Raw genomic sequence first — 21,164 nt, forward strand, 5'->3', positions numbered from 1 at the left:
TGTGCACTCTCACTCCCTGCATGCTACTATACTGAACCATGCCATTAAACTAAGATTAAAGCAAAGGGTTGCTTCATAAAGCCAGATAAATCTGTCATCTAGCAGAGCCAGTGGACTTTACAGACTTATTATAGAGACTAAATGATGCCAAGTGAGAACTACCACACCCTTTAAAAAGGTTACATGGCCATTTCCTCCCGTCCAATTGCTCAGCTCTAAAATATGTTTGTGTGTGTGTGTGTGTGTGTGTGTCCAACATGATTGGAGTGTAGTAGAGAGAGGCCAGTAATGAATTGGACTGTATAGTAGGCTACAGAGTTACTGTAGGGGTACCACCCCCATATGTTGCTATGAAATATGTTCCCTCATATGGTTCAGGAGGGAAAACAGTACTAGAAGCAAATGAGCTCTGTAGAACTGTACAGAATGGCATAGCATTCCTCCCAGATAACCTTTGACTCACATCATTTTAAAGCTAAATTGATACGGAATTGATAGTAATTTATCACAATAATATGGCAATTCTTGGCATCTATTGTGTAACAAAACCAAGCAATTCTACCTTTAGATTTTGGCATAAAGTAATGTAGCTGTATTCTAATTTATTCAATACAATTTCAAAGAGGCTTCTGGCTGTTGGTAATAGTGCAACTATTCAAGGTGTTCCATTCTTTATCAGTAGCACCCTTATTAAACAGAGGCACCCTACCTCTTTAATCAAATTCCTATTACCATAATGAGATCCCCAGTTCTATTCAAAATCCTTTCTAAATAGCTGCGTACCTAGATCTGAAGAAGAAAGTAGGCCTACAAGGTTATACTCATAAAGGCTGTTCACATTGCTACCTGAGGCTACTATCATTTTAATCACAGTATAATGAGACATTATCTTCTCCTAATCAGCCTGAGTGTAAGACCATGAATACAATAATTTATCACAGTAGCTATTCTTCTGGTGTTATGCAAAGAATTCAGAACAAGTCGAGACTTGTTCCAAAGTCTCAGCTGCCCCCTGTAGTTCTGGTAATTATCTTCACTAAGCCTAGAGCTAAATGGCCTGATGTCATGTGACCTCAGTTTCTTCCACAGTAGTCTGTTTTGTTTGTTTGTCTCTTCTGGTGGAGTCTCTTCCGGCAGAGGCCGGAGACCCACCTATGGTGTTAGGCCTGGCAGACTTTAACTGTCTGTCTCAGTGAGGCAGTTGGCAGAGTTAGTAGAGAGTCTGAATGACAGGATTAGCCAACACACACACACAAGCAGGCACCCACGGGAGCACACACACACACACACACACACACACACACACACACACACACACACACACACACACACACACACACACACACACTACTCATCCCCAGCCCTGCCCTGCTAGTACACTGACCCATAATCTAAATAGGGGTGTAGATGTTGCTATTCCAGTCCCTGGTCACTTCTAGAAGTCTCCTGACTGAGCCACTTCACTTGTAAGTGTATACAAACAGAGGAGCAAGACTGCACTACTGTTGCCAAGTCTGAATTACAACTGAGCTGAGCTTCAATCTGCATAACAAATAAACCCCTCTAAATTGGCCCATTGTTGCTTTCTTTGCTATATGGAAATATTCATAGTTAAAGACTAGTTCATATTACAGTATGTGTTTCTTGCATTGAAAAATTGGTGTACTAAAGTACACAGGAAATAGAGCTGTAGTAGACAGGAAATAAACTTAGAATGTTGGCCGACGGGGATGTCTGTCCATCTGGGTGTTTTCTTTGTAGGGGGATGAAGATTAAGCAGATTGTGAGTGGGGATTGTATCCCCTGACCCCTGTCCTATCTTCAGTGAGAGTTGCATTGGAACACACACAGGATTAGGATTGGCGGATATAGGATGACTCATGATTACTCTGTGATGAACTGAGAGGCACTCAGGAAGAAGGCCAATTACAAGTTAGTAGTTAATCCAGAGTGTCATCAGCCAAATCTTCAGTCAACTGCCAAGGTGGATAGAGCGTCAGTATGGCACGGTATTTGTCTAATATAGACACAGTGATGATGACTACCAATCAAGGGGTCAGTGGCAGTGCAAATGGTCCTGTGTGGCTTAGTCGGTAGAGCATGGCGCTTGCAACGCCAAGGGTTAAGGGGTTCGACTCCCGCTGGGGCTACCCATGTATGCGCGCATGACTGTGAATCTCTTCGGATAAAAGAGTCTGCTAAATGGCATATTATTATTATATATCAAGTGTGAAGACTCCTTCAAGTTGGCCCACAGTTATCTCATCACATGGACATCTTGTAAGATGTTGTGCGTGTTTCTCTGCCCAGGCGTTGCTGACGCATGCCAGATCTTACAACGCCTGTATAAGGTATTTCACGTATCAGCTAATCACATTATAGTTTATAGCAATCTGGTGCCCGACTGCACAGTCGATGATGTGGAACGTGATGCATGCAATGTCTGAGCAGGGGAAAGCGACCAGTCGGCGTTGATAGGTCAAATACTTATCCAGGCGTTGTAAGATCTGGCATGCGTCAGCAACGCATGGGCGGAGGCATGCATCGTTATCTGATTGGCTGTCACAAGCCTACTGAGATGGGTTGTAAGAGCAATGGGTGTTCTGTATGTGGGTATGCCAAGCATTCAAGTGCTGTAGTCACGACTTCTTTACCAAATAAAGTGTTTAGTTACTTCCCTCTAGTGGTGAATACCATAACATTATTATCATTATGAAATCTAACTCTCATCTAACTCCTATCATATAGTGAATGGACCAATTCCAGATATCTATTTTCTTTAGAGGGAAATGTTCTGGGAGTTGCTGCTAGCAAATTACCTCACCAAATAGAGTTAATTACTTTGGAGAATAGATCGTCCGTAACCTTCCTCAACCTTTTCACCACTCAATTCCAGTGAAATGCACTACTTATCTGTACAAACGCTGGCGATGGGACTTGATGATAACCTGTCGAGCACATCAAATATGTTAATAGATGCAATGTAATTAGTAGAGGTTGATGAGGAGTGGTGTCCCTGAACACAGAATGGATCAAGAGGAAAATGAAGTGTGTGTGTTGAAGGAAACTTTACATTTCCTTCTCATAAAAGCAGTGTTCCCTGCAGGCTGTTACTTTCTCTCCTCACCCATACCATGACCAGTGTGTTTTTTTTTTATCTGATGGGATGTGCATGAGTCTTTTTAATCTGATGGGTTGTACATGATGTCTGAAACTGATAACCGTTTTGTGTGTGTCTTGAAACTTGAAACTTGTCTTCTATGTGCAGCATGGGTGCCACCTTGTGGCAAAGAGTCCAACATTACATTTCTGGATATCTTTTAAAATGGCAAGCTAAGGGGACCAGTAGAATAACTGGTTAGCCTAAAGTCCCACTCTAATAAATGACTTACAAGCAATATATATCCCAGTTGAAGTAGAAATCCACCAATTGGAGAAGGGGGGAGAATGGAAGAGAAGGAGAGAGATGGAGAGAGAAGGAGAGAGGAGAGAGAAGGAGAGATGACAGAAAATGGGGAGATAAGGGAAGAGAATAAGAAAGAAGGAGAGAGAAAGCGAGAGAAGAGGAGAGAATGGTAGAGAAAGGGAGGGAAGGAGAGAGAAGGAGAGAGATGGAGAGAGATGAGAACATACTGTATGTCCTCAGATGATCAAACCTCAGTGTTGTTTTCTTAGTTTTACCCCTGGTTACTCCCCCAGTCATTGTCCAGACCACTGGAGCTCCTTGCACTCTGCCAGGGATGAGTCAGCCACTTGGCAAACCTTTTCAATTTAGTGAGAGGATCTGACCTGTAGCCATGGTTACAGCAAAACACAGGGAGACCACATTATCTCACACTACAAAAGGTGACATGTCTCTTTTGGAGAGTTACAGCGAGATAAAAAAATGTCTTCAACATTTTAAAGGGGGATATTTAACTTGTAAGATGTCAAATACAATTTCAAAAAAGGTAGAATCCTGAACTAGAATTTGCTATATCCATTTTGGACTTATAAATTAATGATATACCCATTGATTCTTGAAGAATATAACGTATAAATGCCTCATGAGCTTAGTTCAACTGTCGTACCCCATCAGATCCCAAAATATGAGCTTGTTTTTTACTATAATGTTTGTAAACAATTTAAAAGTAAACAAACACTTTATAGCCTCAAAACATGGTTAAAACAATGATATCATGGATGGTCAGTCCTTGCATCCAAAGCTCTGTCTCTGAATTTCAGAGTGATTACATTTCTCCAGGCCCATCCCTCAGCTTTTTACCAAAATAGAGGCGGGTTGGGCACTTTCTTATTGTTTCAATTAAGGACTCTTGCTTTAAGCCACAATTATAACAAATCTGTCTACCAACATCTCCAAGCCATATAATCCCGTTTTTGGGTTGGGTTAACACCAGTATCAATGGCAATATTAAAGACACTGATGGATAGCTAGCTGATGTGGCCAAGGCGTGACAGTCACACTCACATCCCGGTAATACAACTCCTGCCCTGAGATGACTAGTCAATGGGAGCACGTGATTGGTTGCTTGGCTGGTCTTTACAGAGCCCTGTCTGTTGTGTCTTCACTACTGTCCCAGCATCCCCCACCACTGTGGCTCATTATATGCATCCCTTAAAGATGGGAAGTCACAAGTCCACCAGACCCATCAGAGCCATCAGACACAATACAAACACAATGCTTTATTCTCTTCATCTTGCACTGTATGAACCCTTTTACTTGATACGTGATACACCATAACACCGATTTGTTTGTTCTCAAACCATCATCATTGATCGGAGAGAGAGAAAGAGAGAGAGAGAGAGAGAGAGAGAGAGAGAGAGAGAGAGAGAGAGAGAGAGAGAGAGAGAGAGAGAGAGAGAGAGAGAGAGAGAGAGAGAGAGAGAGAGAGAGAGAGAGAGAGAGAGAGAGAGAGAGAGAGAGAGGAATTGATTTATTCTCAGCTCGGAGTCCCGTCGTTAACTCTTTCACCTTCTTTCACCCCCCAACAGTCCTGTCAGGACATTGGATAGAGTGTATGTGATATGATCAGATGATTGTTTGGGATTGGTGGATCTTTCTCTGAGCTCAGCTGAAATCATCTAGAAAAACTCAAGCTCAACCTCCTACCAATAATATTTTCCAGAGTGTAGTTTGTTTTATGCTTCATGAGTTATAGAGAGAAGGGGTATGGAAAATGATAGATTATGGATTTGACTGGATCTGTTTATATAGTCATCTGACTACAACGCTGATTTCTTCACACAAGAACAACTGTTTTCACTGGACAATGGTCAACTGTTGTCCGAAGTATGTGAAATATATTTCGGAAGAGACAAAGAAACATTTATCATGCAGTAAAAAGCACTTTCTCCCAACTGCTGCCTGCGCAGAATGCAAAACAGATGCTGGCCAGAGAGTTGAGGGAGTTCGTGGGAGGGTGAAGTCAGTAGAACAGGAATTCAATGTATTCTGGAACTTGATCACTTTTTTTCAACCTCTTTTTAATTAAACAGTAAGGGATCATGTTGCTACTGTAGGTTAAGCTTTTTGTAGCTTATGCATACCTAGACTTTAGCCACCTCAAATTTGGAAGTCTTAGCTCAATAGTTCAAGTAAATAAACTAATTCTGAGCCCTCTCCATTTCTGTTCTAGTTAACTGTAACACTTATCATTCCTACAGTTCAGGCATCTATTCATAATGGTGAAACATCAAAACATATTTAACTTTTGTAACATGAGTTTGACATGGATGGCTGTGCCTACTTAGTAGTCTGGGGGTGCAGAGGGCACACGTCTGGCGAACTCGACAAGTGAAAAGAAATGTGTTCATTAACATGCACAACCATCCATTTCCTCTGAAACAGGCCATTGTCTCGGACAAAATGCTGGTAGGGGATTGTGGCAACCAGAAGGTCCAAAGTCTGAGAGATCAATACAAATGGCCATGCATAGAAAATCCTCTTTACAGTTACAGGTAAAGTGGTTTAAGGGTGGAGGTTACGAAGACGTATAGGGGGAGAGGGTAAAAGTCTTGTTTGTTTGTTTTGCCTAATTCGGTTGGCAATACTTTAAAGGGGGTATAGAGTTCGTAACTGTAAATTGTCCAACCTTTTTAAGGACAAAATAAAAATCTATTGGCTGTACAATCATGTGAACATTAGATAGCCTATTATGATATAATGCAATCTAGTGATATCCCTTTCTTAGACATCAGCTGTAAACCTGGAAGCCCAAATCCACAAATTCAGCTCAGTCATACTGTCATTCAAAACAATGGGATTCAAACAATACTGTAAATTGACCATTATAACATGGTAAAAGACTGGCATAGCCATCAATGGTGAATTCTGTGTGAGAATACAGTGGAGTGAGAGGGTGAAACAGAGCCTATTGGTCAGTGTGCTGGACTGGCAGGGTGGTTGACCAGAGGCACTAGGCCCTCCCCACACCAACTATAAAATACTCTTTGTCCCTCCACAGCCACTACTCACTCTCATCTGCAAATAACCTTTGTTCCAGTCCGAGACACTCTGGTAAGTCAAGATGTTCTACTGTATCTGCTGTTTCTTATTGCGTTGATCTTAAACTGGAGGTATTCGTTCATAGACTTTGATTTGGGGATTTGTACAGTGTAATGACAGGCTTAAAAACATTTTTTAATTTGTATGAGTATCTTGATTACTCCCCGCAAATCACTGTGCTGCGGTTTTTTTTGAGAGAGAGGTCTGAGAGATAGAATGTCATCATCCGATGTATTGTAGCTACTTGCCTGCTTACAGGTGTAGGATCTTAATGTTTTATAACCCTGTTGCAGGTTCCTGCAATGCAGGAAATTTAAAACTTGTAGTGTATTTGAGGTTTAAAAATACTTCTGAAGTTTGTTATTTCCACTTTGAAATTTCAGACTTGATTTTCCCTTATGAGAAATGTATCAAGCCCTACAAAAATGTCCATTAATTATAATCCACATAATAATTCACATTTCCTGTTGCTGCAGGATTATTTTTCCTGCTGTAGCAACCTGGCTCAAATTAAGATCCTACATCTGTACATGTTGTTTATGTCACATACTAGGCCTACAGATTAAATGTTTTTAGCTATGCTTTGTAGATCACATTACAAACCACAATGACTGATCTGGAGAATTCACTGGCCACCATCATGGAGGTGTTCCATAAGTACGCAGAGAAAGAAGGGGACAAGCACAAACTGAAGAAAAGTGAACTAAAAGACTTGATCAATGAGGAACTACCAGCCCTTACAGGGGTAAGTATATCACTATCATATTTCACTACAATATTTCATACTTTATTGTTTCAACTGAAAATTCAGTTTGAATCCAGGCTATGGTTACAGCGTAATGTACATTTATCAATAAGTCATGAATAATTCTACAGACTTTGGGGTTGCACTAATGTTGCACTAAGCTCATGAGGCATTTAAACATTATTATTCTAGAATCAATGGGTGAAATAACCATAAACCAGCCGTAAATATTGCAGAATGCACCTTTAGTCAATCAAATATGACCATATCTATCTCCTGTTTTTGCCCTCAGCAAGTGAAGGACCAGGCCACTATGGACAGTTTGATGGAGAGCCTGGACACGGACGGAGACTCGGAATTGGACTTCCAAGAGTTCATGACATTTATCACCATGGTAACTGTCTGTTGCCATGATTTCTGCGAGCACCATGAGGACGAGTAGCTAGGTAACAGTTAAACAACAGAGAGAGAGAGAAAGCCAGTAAATTATAAAGTAGGAACTTTAGTTTGATAAAGAACTGAAATGTCAATGCAAACTTTGTATTTTTCCTGTTGGTCCCATTTAGTTTCAATAGGTTTCTTATACCCTGTTTGTCTACAAAGGGTTAACGCACTTTGCTTCATTGCCAGTGTTTTGTCAGAGTTGACAAAGCCAAATTGGTTTAGTCCTGAAACTTCATAGAATAGTTTTTGCCAACAAAGCATAGAGCACTTTTCTTGTTATACTGTAAAGCTAAGAACCAATGTAATAGATTCATGCATTACTGCGGCTCTAAATTGGTTAAATTGTTATCACTAACAATGCATGTATAATCAGCTACCCCACTAATTGGACATGGTTTGGCAAGTAAAACAAGTATTCTCCAGTTTGACTTTGACAAAAAAAATTTTTGTTGAATTCCAGACAATATGTTGAATTGAATTCTGTTTTTATGGAAGTGGTTTTCAAATTGAACTGTGCTTTGTGAGATGCTATTAAAAGTATAACATAGATAATCAATAAAGATGATCAAATTAATACAAGGACATACTCTTCACCAGTTACACCATGTCCTTTTTACTTGAGATTCATACAATTCATATTTCTGTCTCCTGTAGAAAAGTTGTGATGTGTACCCCTAGGTGGCAGTGTTGCTACATGACAAAAGCATTGGCGCCGACTGGATGTAGGTACTGCGTAAAAGATATTGAATCAGTGACACAGAGAATGTATAAATCTACCTGATGCATCTTCAGTAAACATCTCTATACTATCATAACTACATGCCGTATGTGCTACCTCTTGTTGTCTGTTGCCAATTCTGTGTTTTAACTGTATTGGGAATGAAGAGAGTGAAAGCAATAAATGGAGTGGTCTACTGAGCCAATGGCAACACTCTCCTGGGAGGCCATGTTCTCAGAAAGTATATACACAAGGGCTGACACAAGATTAGATTTTTCTCTTAGAAATCTTTCAGAAACGATCTCTCAGAGGACAACAGAGGAGGGCAGGAGGCACAAAGTACGTGAGGATAGCTGGGGGGTGGTTCGCCGGGGTGCTAGCCCCCCCGTCCGTAAGTTGGAGAATTTCACATTTTTCAAACACCTGAAACAACCTTTTCATGCAATCTAGAGCCATAATCATGATGCTTGATTCTATGTAAAAATAGTACAGTGCCTTGCAAAAGTATTCATCCCCCTCGGTGTTTTTCCTATTTTGTTGCATTACAACCTGTAATTTAAATGGATTTTTATTTGGATTTCATGTAATGGACATACAAAATAGTCCAAATTGGTGAAGTGAAATGAAAAAAATAACTTGTTTCAAAAAATTATACAATATAAATCACGGAAAAGTGGTGCGTGCATATGTATTCACCCCCTTTGCTATGAAGCCCCTAAATAAGATCTGGTGCAACCAATTACCTTCAGAAGTCACATAATTAGTTAAATAAAGTCCACCTGTGTGCAATCTAAGTGTCACATGATCTGTCACATGATCTCAGTATATATACACCTGTTCTGAAAGGCCCCAGAGTCTGCAACACCACTAAGCAAGGGGCACCACCAAGCCATGAAGACCAAGGAGCTCGCCAAACAGGTCAGGGACAAAGTTGTGGAGAAGTACAGATCAGGATCGGGTTATAAAAAAATATCAGAAACTTTGAACATCCCACGGAGCACCATTAAATACATTATTAAGAAATGCACCACAACAAACCTGCCAAGAGAGGGCTGCCCACCAAAACTCACGGACCAGGCAAGGAGAGCATTAATCAGAGAGGCAACAAAGAGACCAAAGATAACCCTGAAGGTATTGACTTTGGGGGGGTGAATAGTTATGCACGCTCAAGTTTTCTGTTTTTTTGTCTTATTTCTTGTTTGTTTCACAATAAAAAATATTTTGCATCTTCAAAGTGGTAGGCATGTTGTGTAAATCAAATGATACAAACCCCCCAAAAATCTATTTTTATTCCAGGTTGTAAGGCAACAAAATAAGAAATTCCAAGGGGGGTGAATACTTTCGCAAGCCACTGCATGTGTTTATTTTTCTGCATATCTAAGCATACCTCTTGAGCTGTCTGTATCCCTCTAAATGGTGGTTCTTTTTTAAAAGAAACAAAATATGCTTTTCTGCATCTCTGCTCAAATCTGAGTAAAAGATTGAAAGGAATGTAAGTCTTATTCAGTACATTTAGTTATTGCTTGCTTTTCTAAAGTCTACCAACCTTGCCAGCTAAGATAGTTAAACTAGCTAGCTACTCTGACTTGAGAGCCTGAAATTGCTTCTTGGTAGCTAGTTATGAGGTTGGTAAGATTGGGAACCTATGGCATCGCTGGGTACTGTATACTTATTTTGGATATAAAAAGTATTTATGCAAGCAGGACACAAAAGCCTCATTTCAACACAGGCTGCTGCATCTGGTACTGAACATAATATAATGGTATAGAGAGCTGCCTCAGCCCCAGTGTGAGACCAGGAAATACAGTGGATGGGCAGCGCGCCAAAACTCTGAGGGAACATTGTGAGTCTGCAAATAGCTTGTTTTTACTCAATAGAGACAGACAGTAATGGCATTTGCTCAAGTCAGACATTGGACTAGGGAAAAGTTTAACTAGACTATCAATCTCTGACACATTTACTTGATGGATTTCGGGTCATTTTGACACGACTAGGCAAGATGTATATGTTTATGAGAATAAACAGCAGAATGTTATTATGCACACGGTGCATCTGTTAAAACATGCATGCACTTGTTGAGTGAGCGCGTGATCACAAAATGCATCCTTCTTATTGGTTGTAACCATCTTAATTGGCAGGTCCTCATTGGATGATGGCCTGTGGTATATCCCTGCTACCCTTTGAGGGGGCGCAGATGGAGAGATCTATGGATGTAGTCATGTCGTCTCCTCTGTCAGAGGCTTAATAAACTGCCTATTGGAGATGCTATCCTGTACACTGTCGTGTTCCTTATTCAAGAGCAAAATAACCCTTTAACCAGGGATGCAACAGTATGTGTGCGCCTACGTCGTTCAGATATTCTTGTGGTGGTCACACCAAAAAAAAACGACTGTTTGGCCATGGTGTCTAATGAATCAATACAATTTGGAAGATATTGTGCAGTATAGATGCCGATAATAACACATTATGAAGCTACTCATCAGTCCCATGATACCCCTTAACACCTCCCAAGGAGCTGCAGGTAACAGGTGGGCTTGAATATTGTATGGTGTGGAAATGGCTTGTTGAGACACCAACAGATGGTCCAAAAATTACTCCAGCTGTTTCATTACCTGAGTGGACTGTAATAGACGTATTCATGTGGGATATTCCAACTGTAATTAGGTCATATATATTGGCTCCATCTCCATACACACCTCATTACCTAGAGATAGATCTCGTATCCATCCACGTAGACATTAGCTGGAAAGTAGAGCTGGGACCTCTTTTTACTCTCTTCAGTGATGATTTGCAGTCTAGATTACATTGTGCTACTGTTGGTAAACAAAGGGTTTATTAACTGTACAGGTGTTTTTGCGCTTGACAGGATCATTATACGCCTTCAATTCCTGTTCTATTCAAAGATGACAAAGGATAATAAATTATTTTTGGTTTGTTTACAATATATGAACTGCTGGTGCATTTTGTGTTTGTGTTGAGCACTGCTTTTCCTGATCCAACAAAGCACCTAGCCGGACAATATATTAAGTTTCACTGCAATTCATTCTGGGAGTTGATCTAGGAGGGCTGTGATAGGGATTCTGTGGGGTAAATTGTATGCCACTGAAATTCCCATCAACCCATCTGTTCTGTTTATTACCCCCTGTTGAAGTTTGGACATTGGACGTGACGTTTCAACGCTGAAATACTCTGGAAAACCCATCTCTGTAGAGGCTACCTGTGAATATGACAATATGACATGCTGTGGGATCAAATGATACAATGACGATATTCCCTGTGTTAATAGGTTGTTAATGGGCTATCAGCATGTCGCAGTGTCACAGTCTTCTCTCATTAGTTTCGTCCCAAAGAGCACCCTATTCCCTATTTAGTGCACTGATTTTGAACAGGGCCCATAGGGTAGTGCACAAAATAAGTGCACTATGTTGGGACTAGGGTACCATTTGGGACGCAGGCATTGTGTCTCTGCGAAACATTGTCGTGGCATGACAGTGCATCTCCCCTGCTGGGACCAGCAAGGTCTAAAGTGGAAATGGGGAGCATTGTCACTCTGGTGGGTCGATTGCGTGTCCCTTTTCCCATAGTCACCAACTGAGGAACCATCTGTTTCATGGAACTAGATTGGTTACCACAATGGGACTCAATGGCAATTACTGACAGACTGACTGACTGGTTAAGGGCTTGTAAGTAAGTATTTCACAGTAAGGTCTACACCTGTTGTATTCGTCGCATGTGACAAATACAATTTTATCTTATTTGATTTGACTGGCTGACTGTGGGACTTTTAATGACAGTCAGGCACCAATGGTGACTTTCCTTTCACGACGTACAGTAAATGTAAAAAATTGTTATAATGTTTAACCTCTCCAATGCGAGAAATGGTAACAGCAATGCTAAGGAACCAAGGGTATTTAAAAAAAAATGTATCCTCAACATCTCTATTGGGTGATGGTATTGTCAGCCAGTGGTGGTTTTCGGCTGACTATAGCCCCTGTGTGTGTCACGGTTTCGGCCGAGGCTGCCTCTCTCCCTTGTTCGGGCAGGCTTCGGCGTTCGTCGTCTCCGGAATTCTAGCTGCCACCGATAGATGTTTCATGTTCGTTTGCTTTTGTCTGTTTGTTTCCACACCTGTTTCTGTTTTGACGTAATTAGTGTCCTATAAGTTTCTCGTTGTGTTTGTCTAGTGTTGTATATGATTGTTTCCGTCAGTGTTGTGTCTTGCTCGGTTGAGCGTATTTCTCCACTGTGCTGGAGCTTATTTGCACTTGTGTGTGCACCGTTTCATTTGGTCGCACCTGTTGGTGCGCATCTACCTTTCGCCTTCGTGCGTGTTTTTGCTGTCGGGCTTAGTTGTCCTGTTGCCTGTGTTTGGGCCAGTAATACAGCTTTTTGGAACATTCAGTCTGCGTCCTGCGTTTGATTCCTACACTACACCTACAACACGCCCTGACAGTGTGTGGCATTTATTGTCATGAATCTTGACCTGGAGGCAGCTCTGTAGAGTGGTCACTAGCTAGCACAGCCACAAAGTCATAAAATCCCATTTTAAACCTAACCCTAACCTTAAATGAAGACCAAAACGCAAATGTTTTGCTTTCATAAATTTTTGATACAGCCAATTTTGAATTTGCAGCTGGCCCATCTAGCGTAAATCGCTCAGGTCTGCCTCCAGGACAAGATTCATGACATTTAAACGTCAACCTGCCTGTGTGGCCCTTGAGGATTAGGAAATTGTCAGTGACAACGTGTTACTTTTTGACTCTGAACAAGTCCTCCCACTTTATCATCACCACAACAGTAAAGATTTGTGTTCAGTGTGTTGCAGGTAAGCCGACTGATTAATTGAATTAATGAGTGACTGAGAGATTGAGAAAACATAGCCTCTGGGCTCCACATATGTTTCAATTATCTTTAAGATTTGTCCTAGAGGGAAAAGAACACAAATCTAAATCTATTAAATCAAGTGAACATGAACTCTGTTCCCTGTGGGCAAAACTGGTTGGAATTACATCAGTTCGACCAGGCTGGTATTAGCTTTTCAGCCACAGAAAGTGAAGCTTTTGCAAAAAGATAAGCATTACGGTTAATGACACCTAATCAATTGCATTCAATGTACAGAGCAATTGCGTCAACATCGATACGCATTTGAAAGCATTTTGATATACCCACAATAACATTGGCTAAACATGTGTATGTGACCAATAACATTTGATTTGATTTGAAATGCATCAACAGGTTTCTGGTCGTATTGAGGTTGACTAGTTTTACACACTGGTTTGGAGGAAATATTTCCCTTTCAGCCTCAATTGGTGTTTGTTTTCTAGTAGGGGAGAAAATGAAGTTTCATTCCAAAACGCTATATATCCATTTTCAGAAATGTTGGTAAATTAGCTTTTATTGTTTAAAGAAATTATGAAAGAGATTGGTGTGTTTTTTCACTATCTAGTCATGGCATGGGGCTGTTCAATGACAGACTTGATGGTTTAATTTTAGTACTGCTAGGTTTTACACAGTCAAATGTAACAAATAACTACATGTTTTATAAAGAAATGTACAAACGACACATTAGTGAAAAAAATCTAAAAAATTAAATTTCAATACAGTAATATGAGATCTGGATGTAAACATTTAGCAGATGCTCTTATCCAGCGTGACTTACAGTCAGTGCATTCATTTTACGATAGCTAGGCGAGACAGAGAACATTCCATTCCAGCTAATTAATGGATATATAGCATTTTGCAAAATAAAAAATAAAAAATGTATGAATAAAACATCTGAGAACAGTAATATTTTACACACATGAAGCATTAATTTCTGATGGAAAAAAACACAAATTTGAAAAATTGGTGTATATAGTGTTAAGGAAATAAACTTGGTAAATATACTATAAATCCCACTGGTCCAGTGATAAATTACCTGTATCATCTATCAGCCATGCAGATAGATATCCAGTGATCTGCAGTGGCCTTGTAAACAGTGCAGCAGATGCAGATGAGGGCCAGAGGACAGCGATAGCCCCAGGTATGTAAGCCACATGGACATGTAAATCCATAACCCTCTAAATCCCTCTATAGGGAGAGACTTCCACAGCAGGGTGGGACTCAAGGATGATCTATCTTCTTTTGTTTCCAAAGTACTAAGCCTGGCCGAGGTACAAGGATAAACATACGATAAACATACATAAGGCCGATCTGCACCAGATAAGACTACTACTGGGGTGAAAATGTTTTCTTTTGGTTCAGGGATATGCTTAATCTGGGTCTGGTAAACTCCTAACCAACATTGTTTTCCTGGTGTTTCTGGTAACATTAGTGCTGTTTTGAGAATGATGATAGCCCCTGACAGTAGAGCTATATTTATGTCATTATATGAATACCATAAAATCATGTATGTGGGTCAGGTTTGTCATCTGGGGACTATGAAGACTCTAATCATCAAGTTATCGCTACATTTACTGTAAAGCACATTTTTCTGACGATAAACCTTTGCTTAAAGGAGTCTTCATGATTTCATAGTCATTATGTTGGCATGGCCAGATGTCTCTTGGCTTCTGGAATAATCTACCTTTAACAACATTTTTGTAATGACATTTTGATTCACCCCATCCATTTACGCTGCTGCTACTCTGTTAATTATTTATGCATAGTCACTTTAACTCTGCCCACATGTACATATTACTTCAACTACCTCAACTAGCCGGTGCCCCCGCACATTGACTCTGCACCGGTACCCCCCTGTATATATAGCCTCCCTACTGTTATTTTATTTTACTTCTGCTCTTTTTTTCTCAACACTTTTTTTGTTTTATTTTTACTTTGTTGTTAAAAATAAATGCACTGTTGGTTAAGGGCTGTAAGTAAGCATTTCACTGTAATGTCTGCACCTGTTGTATTCGGCGCATGTGGCCAATAAAATTTGATTTGATTTGATGACAGCTGCAGCAACATGGGTCATTGTTGTAGTTGTGGATCATTAAGATAATATCACTATCATGATGCCATTACAGGCATACACATCTATAGATTTTGGACTGTTTTTGTACAGGTGAGAATACTATATTTTATTTGTTAAACTCAGATTGTATGTCATCCTTGAACAAATATCGATCTATAATCTGAGATCTTGAATTTGAAGTGCACACTGGGAAGCTTCCAAAGTCTGTGTTTAGCCCCACAAACACTTGCTTTAAAGTTAAAACTCTGTAGACACATCAACTAATAACTTACATATCTGAGAGCACAGTTGTACCCTTGGAATTCTAACAGCAACTACATAGAAAAACTAGGTAGACTTTACCCTTACATAATGCAATCTGCTAAAATGTTCCTGTGAAGTTTCAGAGCAGGTGGAATGTTGAGAGTTATGGGGATAGCTTGGCTTCTCTGTGACATTCTCTAATGTAACTGCCGTCCCCTGGGTTTACATCCAATCTGCAGGTACCAGCCTGAGGCAATAAAGTCAATTTACTTGACTAAAAGTAGGCTAAAGTTATCTGGACTGAAATTTCAAATTAATAAAACATTAATGACAATATGATTTATCCAAGGTTGGATGTTCAGACTTTAATCAGATAGCAGGCCATACAAAGGGTCATATTACATATTATTAATAGATTGTCTATTGAATGGCATGTGTAATGATGATATCGGGGATATGACCTGCCATGATATGATATCCATGCCTAGCATGAAATCAGGCTATTTGACATCTTTAATAAAAGTTTCTTTATATCAAAAAAAATTAATTGAATGCTTGGGCAGTGAATGAAGTCACAAGTCTTTGCCACCAGTCCATCAACAGGTTCTTGTACATCTCCAATATTTGGAGCAACTGTTAGAGGGCCTGGTTTTTGGTTGTACCGTCTCATGTATAACCGACCCATTGGCACATCATGCCTGGCTGTGTTTAAAGGAAGGCAACCAAACTGATTGATCAACAGTCCAAATTAGATAACTTGGTGATTAGTCTGCTGCTGCTGCTGAGCAGGGTAGTTGTCAGCTGGGTACTGCAGCTGTCTCATGCCCAAAGCAGATGATCACTCATGGCCAGCTCCAGATTGTTTCCCCCCTTGCCTCAACGGACAGCTTTTTAGGAACCCAGCCATATTTCACATTACAGCAATGAAATAGTGAAATAGAAATGATCATCTGACATAGACATGTAGACATGTACGGGAACCACACACACACACACACCTAAAGCTAATACCCACACCCACATTTGTTTGAGGACACAATCGTGGTGTTGCTGGAACGCTGTATCCTGCCCTCCCCTGGGCATCCCCTTCCATCATGCTCTCTCAGTCCTTGGATAAACAGACATCCGCCAGGACCGCCTGAAATTGATTGTGCGTTTGCTGAGATTAAAGTGCTGTCTGTCTGGGAACAAGACGTGAGGAGGCTATTGAAAAATGGTAATGAAATTAAATGAAGCATGAACATGCACTGTAACAGAAAACTGTAATTTATACAGTAATTTAAGGTATTATCAACAGTAAAGAACTCTTAAATGTTTTACTGTGGCATACTGTAAATGATGGTGCATTGTGGGGAAATTGCTGTATTTCGAATGGTACTGTAATTCCTCCCGAAAAAGAAAAGGAGACCCGCACACTCTAGGATCTCAGATGCACTAACCTAACAACCAATGTTTCCATAGCCAAGCTGTCTTCATCAGGGTATAATGGCAAACACTGCGGGTCGCTAGTTTATATAGTTTCAAAGGACACACAGGTGTCTGTAATCATGGCCAGTGTGGCTTCATTTCATTGGTTAATTTACAGATATAAATAGAACATATGAAAAGCATGAGTGGATAACATACTATCATCGGTACAATTTGGCTACATAGGCCTACAAACATTTACAATGAATAGCAAAATCACAATAATCACAAGAATGGCTTCAGAGCAAAGTCTACGTTGAGACCAAAGGGAGCAAGGGTCTTTAAATTAAAGATCCAGGTAGTCTCTCGTTTTAACAATAAATTGTCAAGGTCACCCCCTCTCCTAGGGAGGGTGACGCGTTCGATGCCGATATAACGAAGGGACGAAATAGAATGGTTTGCTTCCAAAAGGTGAGCCGCAACTGGATACGTCGAGTTTTTGCACCTAATGGTGCTACGATGCTTACTTTTAATTTACGCTTCGTTTTACCCATGTAATTTTTACCACAAGGACAAGTTATAAGATAAATAACTGCCTTAGTGGAGCACGTGATAACACCTTTGATTGGGATCTGTTTCCCTGTTTGGGGGTGTTTGAAGGATCTACATTTGTAAGTGCCATTGCATTGAGCACAGCCAATACACCTGTAGTCTCCATCCGGTAGAGGCGCAAATAGACGTTGTACAGGGATATTTAGGGGTGGTAAATCAGAGTTTACCAATTGATCTCTGAGATTTCTGCCCCACGAGAATACGACCAAGGGAGGGTCCAAAAACACATTGTAGATACTGTCATCGGATCTTAGAATATGCCAATGTTTGTGAACGATTCCCTTAATTTGTTCAGGGCACTTTGAATAGCGCATAGTAACAACGCAACAATGCATATTTTTGAGAGTGTCCTTGAAAGAGATCGTGTCTCGATTTGTTTAGGATTTTCTCAATGGCAGTATTAATCTGACCATTTTTGTACCCCCTCTCCATTAATTTTCTTTGCATCTCATCCATATTTCTGTCGAAATCTGACAGTTTTTTGCAAATTATTTTGATTCGAGAGAATTGGCAAACTGTTTTTCAAGGGAAGCGGGTGACAGCTATCAGCCCTCAACAAACTCTTACGATCAGTAGGTTTCCTGTAAAGATCAGTGTATAGAACATTATCCTTACACAAAATCAAAAGACTGCAATTAAAGGGCCAAAACCTTTTGACCACTAGTGGGTGCATGTTATTGTTGAGGCATGCTTTGTAAGAGGCTATATTTGTTGCACATGTGCGTGAGAATGCTGTACCAATTGAACTCCTATGTGGTTATAGTGTATAGTGGACAGATTGGAGTGGCAGCAAGTCATTAAATGGATGAGCATTTTGCCATGTCCTTTTGGTCTGTTTTTCCCTGTAGTCGTTGCCAGTTTGGAAGCCTTTGTTAAGGCCTCTAGAAGTGCAAGTGATATAAAACACCAAATGTGCATTAATATACTGTAATGTGTAAACACTTTACCTAGCAGCCAACCTGCTTGCACCAATCCCTTGTAATTACAGTCAAATACTGTGAAATACAAACCCCTCCCCTCAATGAATTTCATCCATCCATTCATTCTGATTACGGTAGCATTTACTTTTTTATAGTATAATACAGTCAATTTTACGGTATTGTAGTGTGTCATTACACAGTACTTGCTTTGGTACCGTATTTATAATACAGTAGGTGTACTGTAATATGAAATACAGAATTTTACTTGCCACCGAGCTGCATGTAAGTTACTGTCAAATTCACGCCAATCCCTTTACAGTGTGGGTTCAGCTTTTGTCACTAGAGAACATGAGAAATAAATGCTTTGGACTAAAGCAATTCTTGGTCAGAGAACTCACATGGTCTGTCTCTACTGAGACTATGACGTGTAATATATTAGCAAGTGTCGACTCTAATTCACTCAGAAAAGTCATGTTATATCAGTAACAAAATAGATGTAGATTGGAAATGAAGATGTGGAGCTATATGCTGATAAACTCCCATTAAATCATTTTTATGGACAGACAAATAGGCCAATAGTCAATGGTTTCATGTATTGACATGTTGAACCATACATTGATCACTATAGACAGTCATTGCTATAAGAATAACAATCATCCTTTTTGGGGCATCTTTCTTTACTAATCTGTAATGTTGGACCTGGGCTTACAGTAAATGCTTCCTATTGGCATATTCTGCTCTCCTTGAGATCTGTGGGAGGAGAGAGGGAAAGAGAGGTTGCGGAAGGATTCATTTCTCTGGTCATCATTTATACCGTATGAAGTATGGGCAGGATGCAGAGCCCTGAGGCAAGGGCAGAACACGGCTAATATGAGGAAGGAGGTGGGGAATACAAGCTGACAGTAGAGGCCGTGGGAGAATGGAGGAGTGGTGGATGGAGGCTCTCATCTGGTTCAGCTGCTGAGCCGATTCACCTACTGACTACTGACTTCCACAGGGCCAATGCCTCTTGTCAGACTCCCTGTAGTCTTGGAACGCTGAATCAAACAGTCAGTCACGAGAGACTTGGCTCCCACAAACATACATCTGTAACCTAACTGTACTGTCCTAAAGTTGACACTACACTGATAAACCTTTCAAATATCCTGTATATTTCAAAGTTAAAGACTACAGTACTGCTGGTTTAGAAATTCGGAGAGTGCTACTTCAGAGTGGCTGGGTGCACATTTCTGCTGGAGTAATTATACGTTCTAGTGAGGGGGTTCACCATCCGAGATAGTTTCTGAACCTTGACTGAAAGGGAATATAACAATAGATTCATTCATTAATCTTTCCTGCCCTCTGCTCCCTCCTTCCACTCCTCTGTCTTGCCTTCGTCTTTCCTGATACCCAGATGTCAACAGTGTTGGAGGCTCGAAGGGAGGGGACAGGTGCCTGTCGCGGTTGGGGCTGAGAAATGAGATGACCCCCTGGATGAGATCACAAAGATGGCAATTCATCACTCCTCCAAACCGATAGATACCTTCCCCCCCTGGACACTGTGCCTGAGTGGAGGGAGACGGAGGCAGATATCTGTGCAGGGTTTAAGTCCTCGCTGCCTTTCTTAATTAAGGAATTCAGACCTTTGTCGTTGTTGAAAAAGATGGTTGTATAGACCCCTTTCTGTGTTTGCAAACATTGCCACACGAGGGCGATGCACGCAAGTTGGTAGCAGAACAAGGGGGAGTTCTTATAGAACGCCAGCAAAAAAAATACTATATTTAATGTTGCTTATGAGTGCATTTCACACTACTTTTAAGGCTCGTATGAATGTCCTGCTTAATATAATGTTTGTGTCATCATCGAAAAATCAACTGCATTACACTTTTGCTAGCTTTTGCTGCAGTAAATGTTGTTACAGTAAATGTTGTCAGCCTATGTCAATGAATGTTAGCATTCTAGCTAACAACTGCTGCATCCAAAATAGTTATTTTGCAAAGACCACAACCAAATATAATCTTAGCGACTTATTTTGTAATAAAAACGTAAATCTAGATTATGTTGAATGGACGCAGATGGCGATGGCTTTCTTACTGCAGCCAAATGTTGCTCGCATCTGTGCGTGACTTCAGTGTGTTGTGCACTGACAAGGGGCCTATAGGTCCTTTTTCCCCTTCTATGGGTTTTATTTTTCAAAATAGCCTGGAGATTGTGGAGACACTCAGAGAGGGTAGGACAATGTGATAATCAGGAAGTCAGGTGCTTGGTTTCTCTTTTATCCCAAACCATTGTTTAAATGACAGTCAGAGACAGATTGACACATTGATAAATGAGCAGATCTAAATAGCAAATTAGGTGCAGGACACATACCTAAACGGAGGTAATTTGTTGAAGCAGCGTTAGGCATAACCAATAATTGCGTCTGTGCACCAATGTTTAACATGAATATTAAGGTGGGACCTTACCTAACTTCAAGCATAGTCGTCCCTGGTTATATATAAGATTAAACTCTATGCAAATGGGGAATGTAATGTTTTGATGAAAATAAACAAACTGATTGATAGGCATTAACCTTTAAAAAAATTACATTCCAATACTATTTGCAGCTCTTGCAGCTCTTAGTTCAGTCTTTTCTT

General features: G+C 40.4%; 1 protein-coding gene across 1 annotated transcript; it reads left to right on the top strand.

Annotated features, from left to right (window-relative positions):
• Positions 1-6,464: 6,464 nt before the first annotated feature.
• s100b (S100 calcium binding protein, beta (neural)) lies at positions 6,465-8,509 on the top strand. The gene is made up of 3 exons (XM_041870281.2): positions 6,465-6,517; positions 7,095-7,250; positions 7,543-8,509. The coding sequence occupies exons 2-3, from the start codon at positions 7,113-7,115 to the stop codon at positions 7,690-7,692; spliced, it is 288 nt and encodes a 95-aa protein (XP_041726215.1). The 5' UTR covers positions 6,465-6,517; positions 7,095-7,112; the 3' UTR covers positions 7,693-8,509.
• Positions 8,510-21,164: the final 12,655 nt, after the last annotated feature.

Source organism: Coregonus clupeaformis, unplaced genomic scaffold (assembly GCF_020615455.1).
Source record: "Coregonus clupeaformis isolate EN_2021a unplaced genomic scaffold, ASM2061545v1 scaf0351, whole genome shotgun sequence".
Classification (NCBI taxonomy): domain Eukaryota; kingdom Metazoa; phylum Chordata; class Actinopteri; order Salmoniformes; family Salmonidae; genus Coregonus; species Coregonus clupeaformis.

Bases quoted from the DNA above. Each gene is read 5' to 3' on its own strand.
- s100b (XM_041870281.2), top strand. From the start codon at position 7,113: ATGACTGATCTGGAGAATTCACTGGCCACCATCATGGAGGTGTTCCAT. The intron at 7,251-7,542 runs GTAAGTATATCA...TTTTGCCCTCAG, and splicing joins AACTACCAGCCCTTACAGGG to CAAGTGAAGGACCAGGCCAC.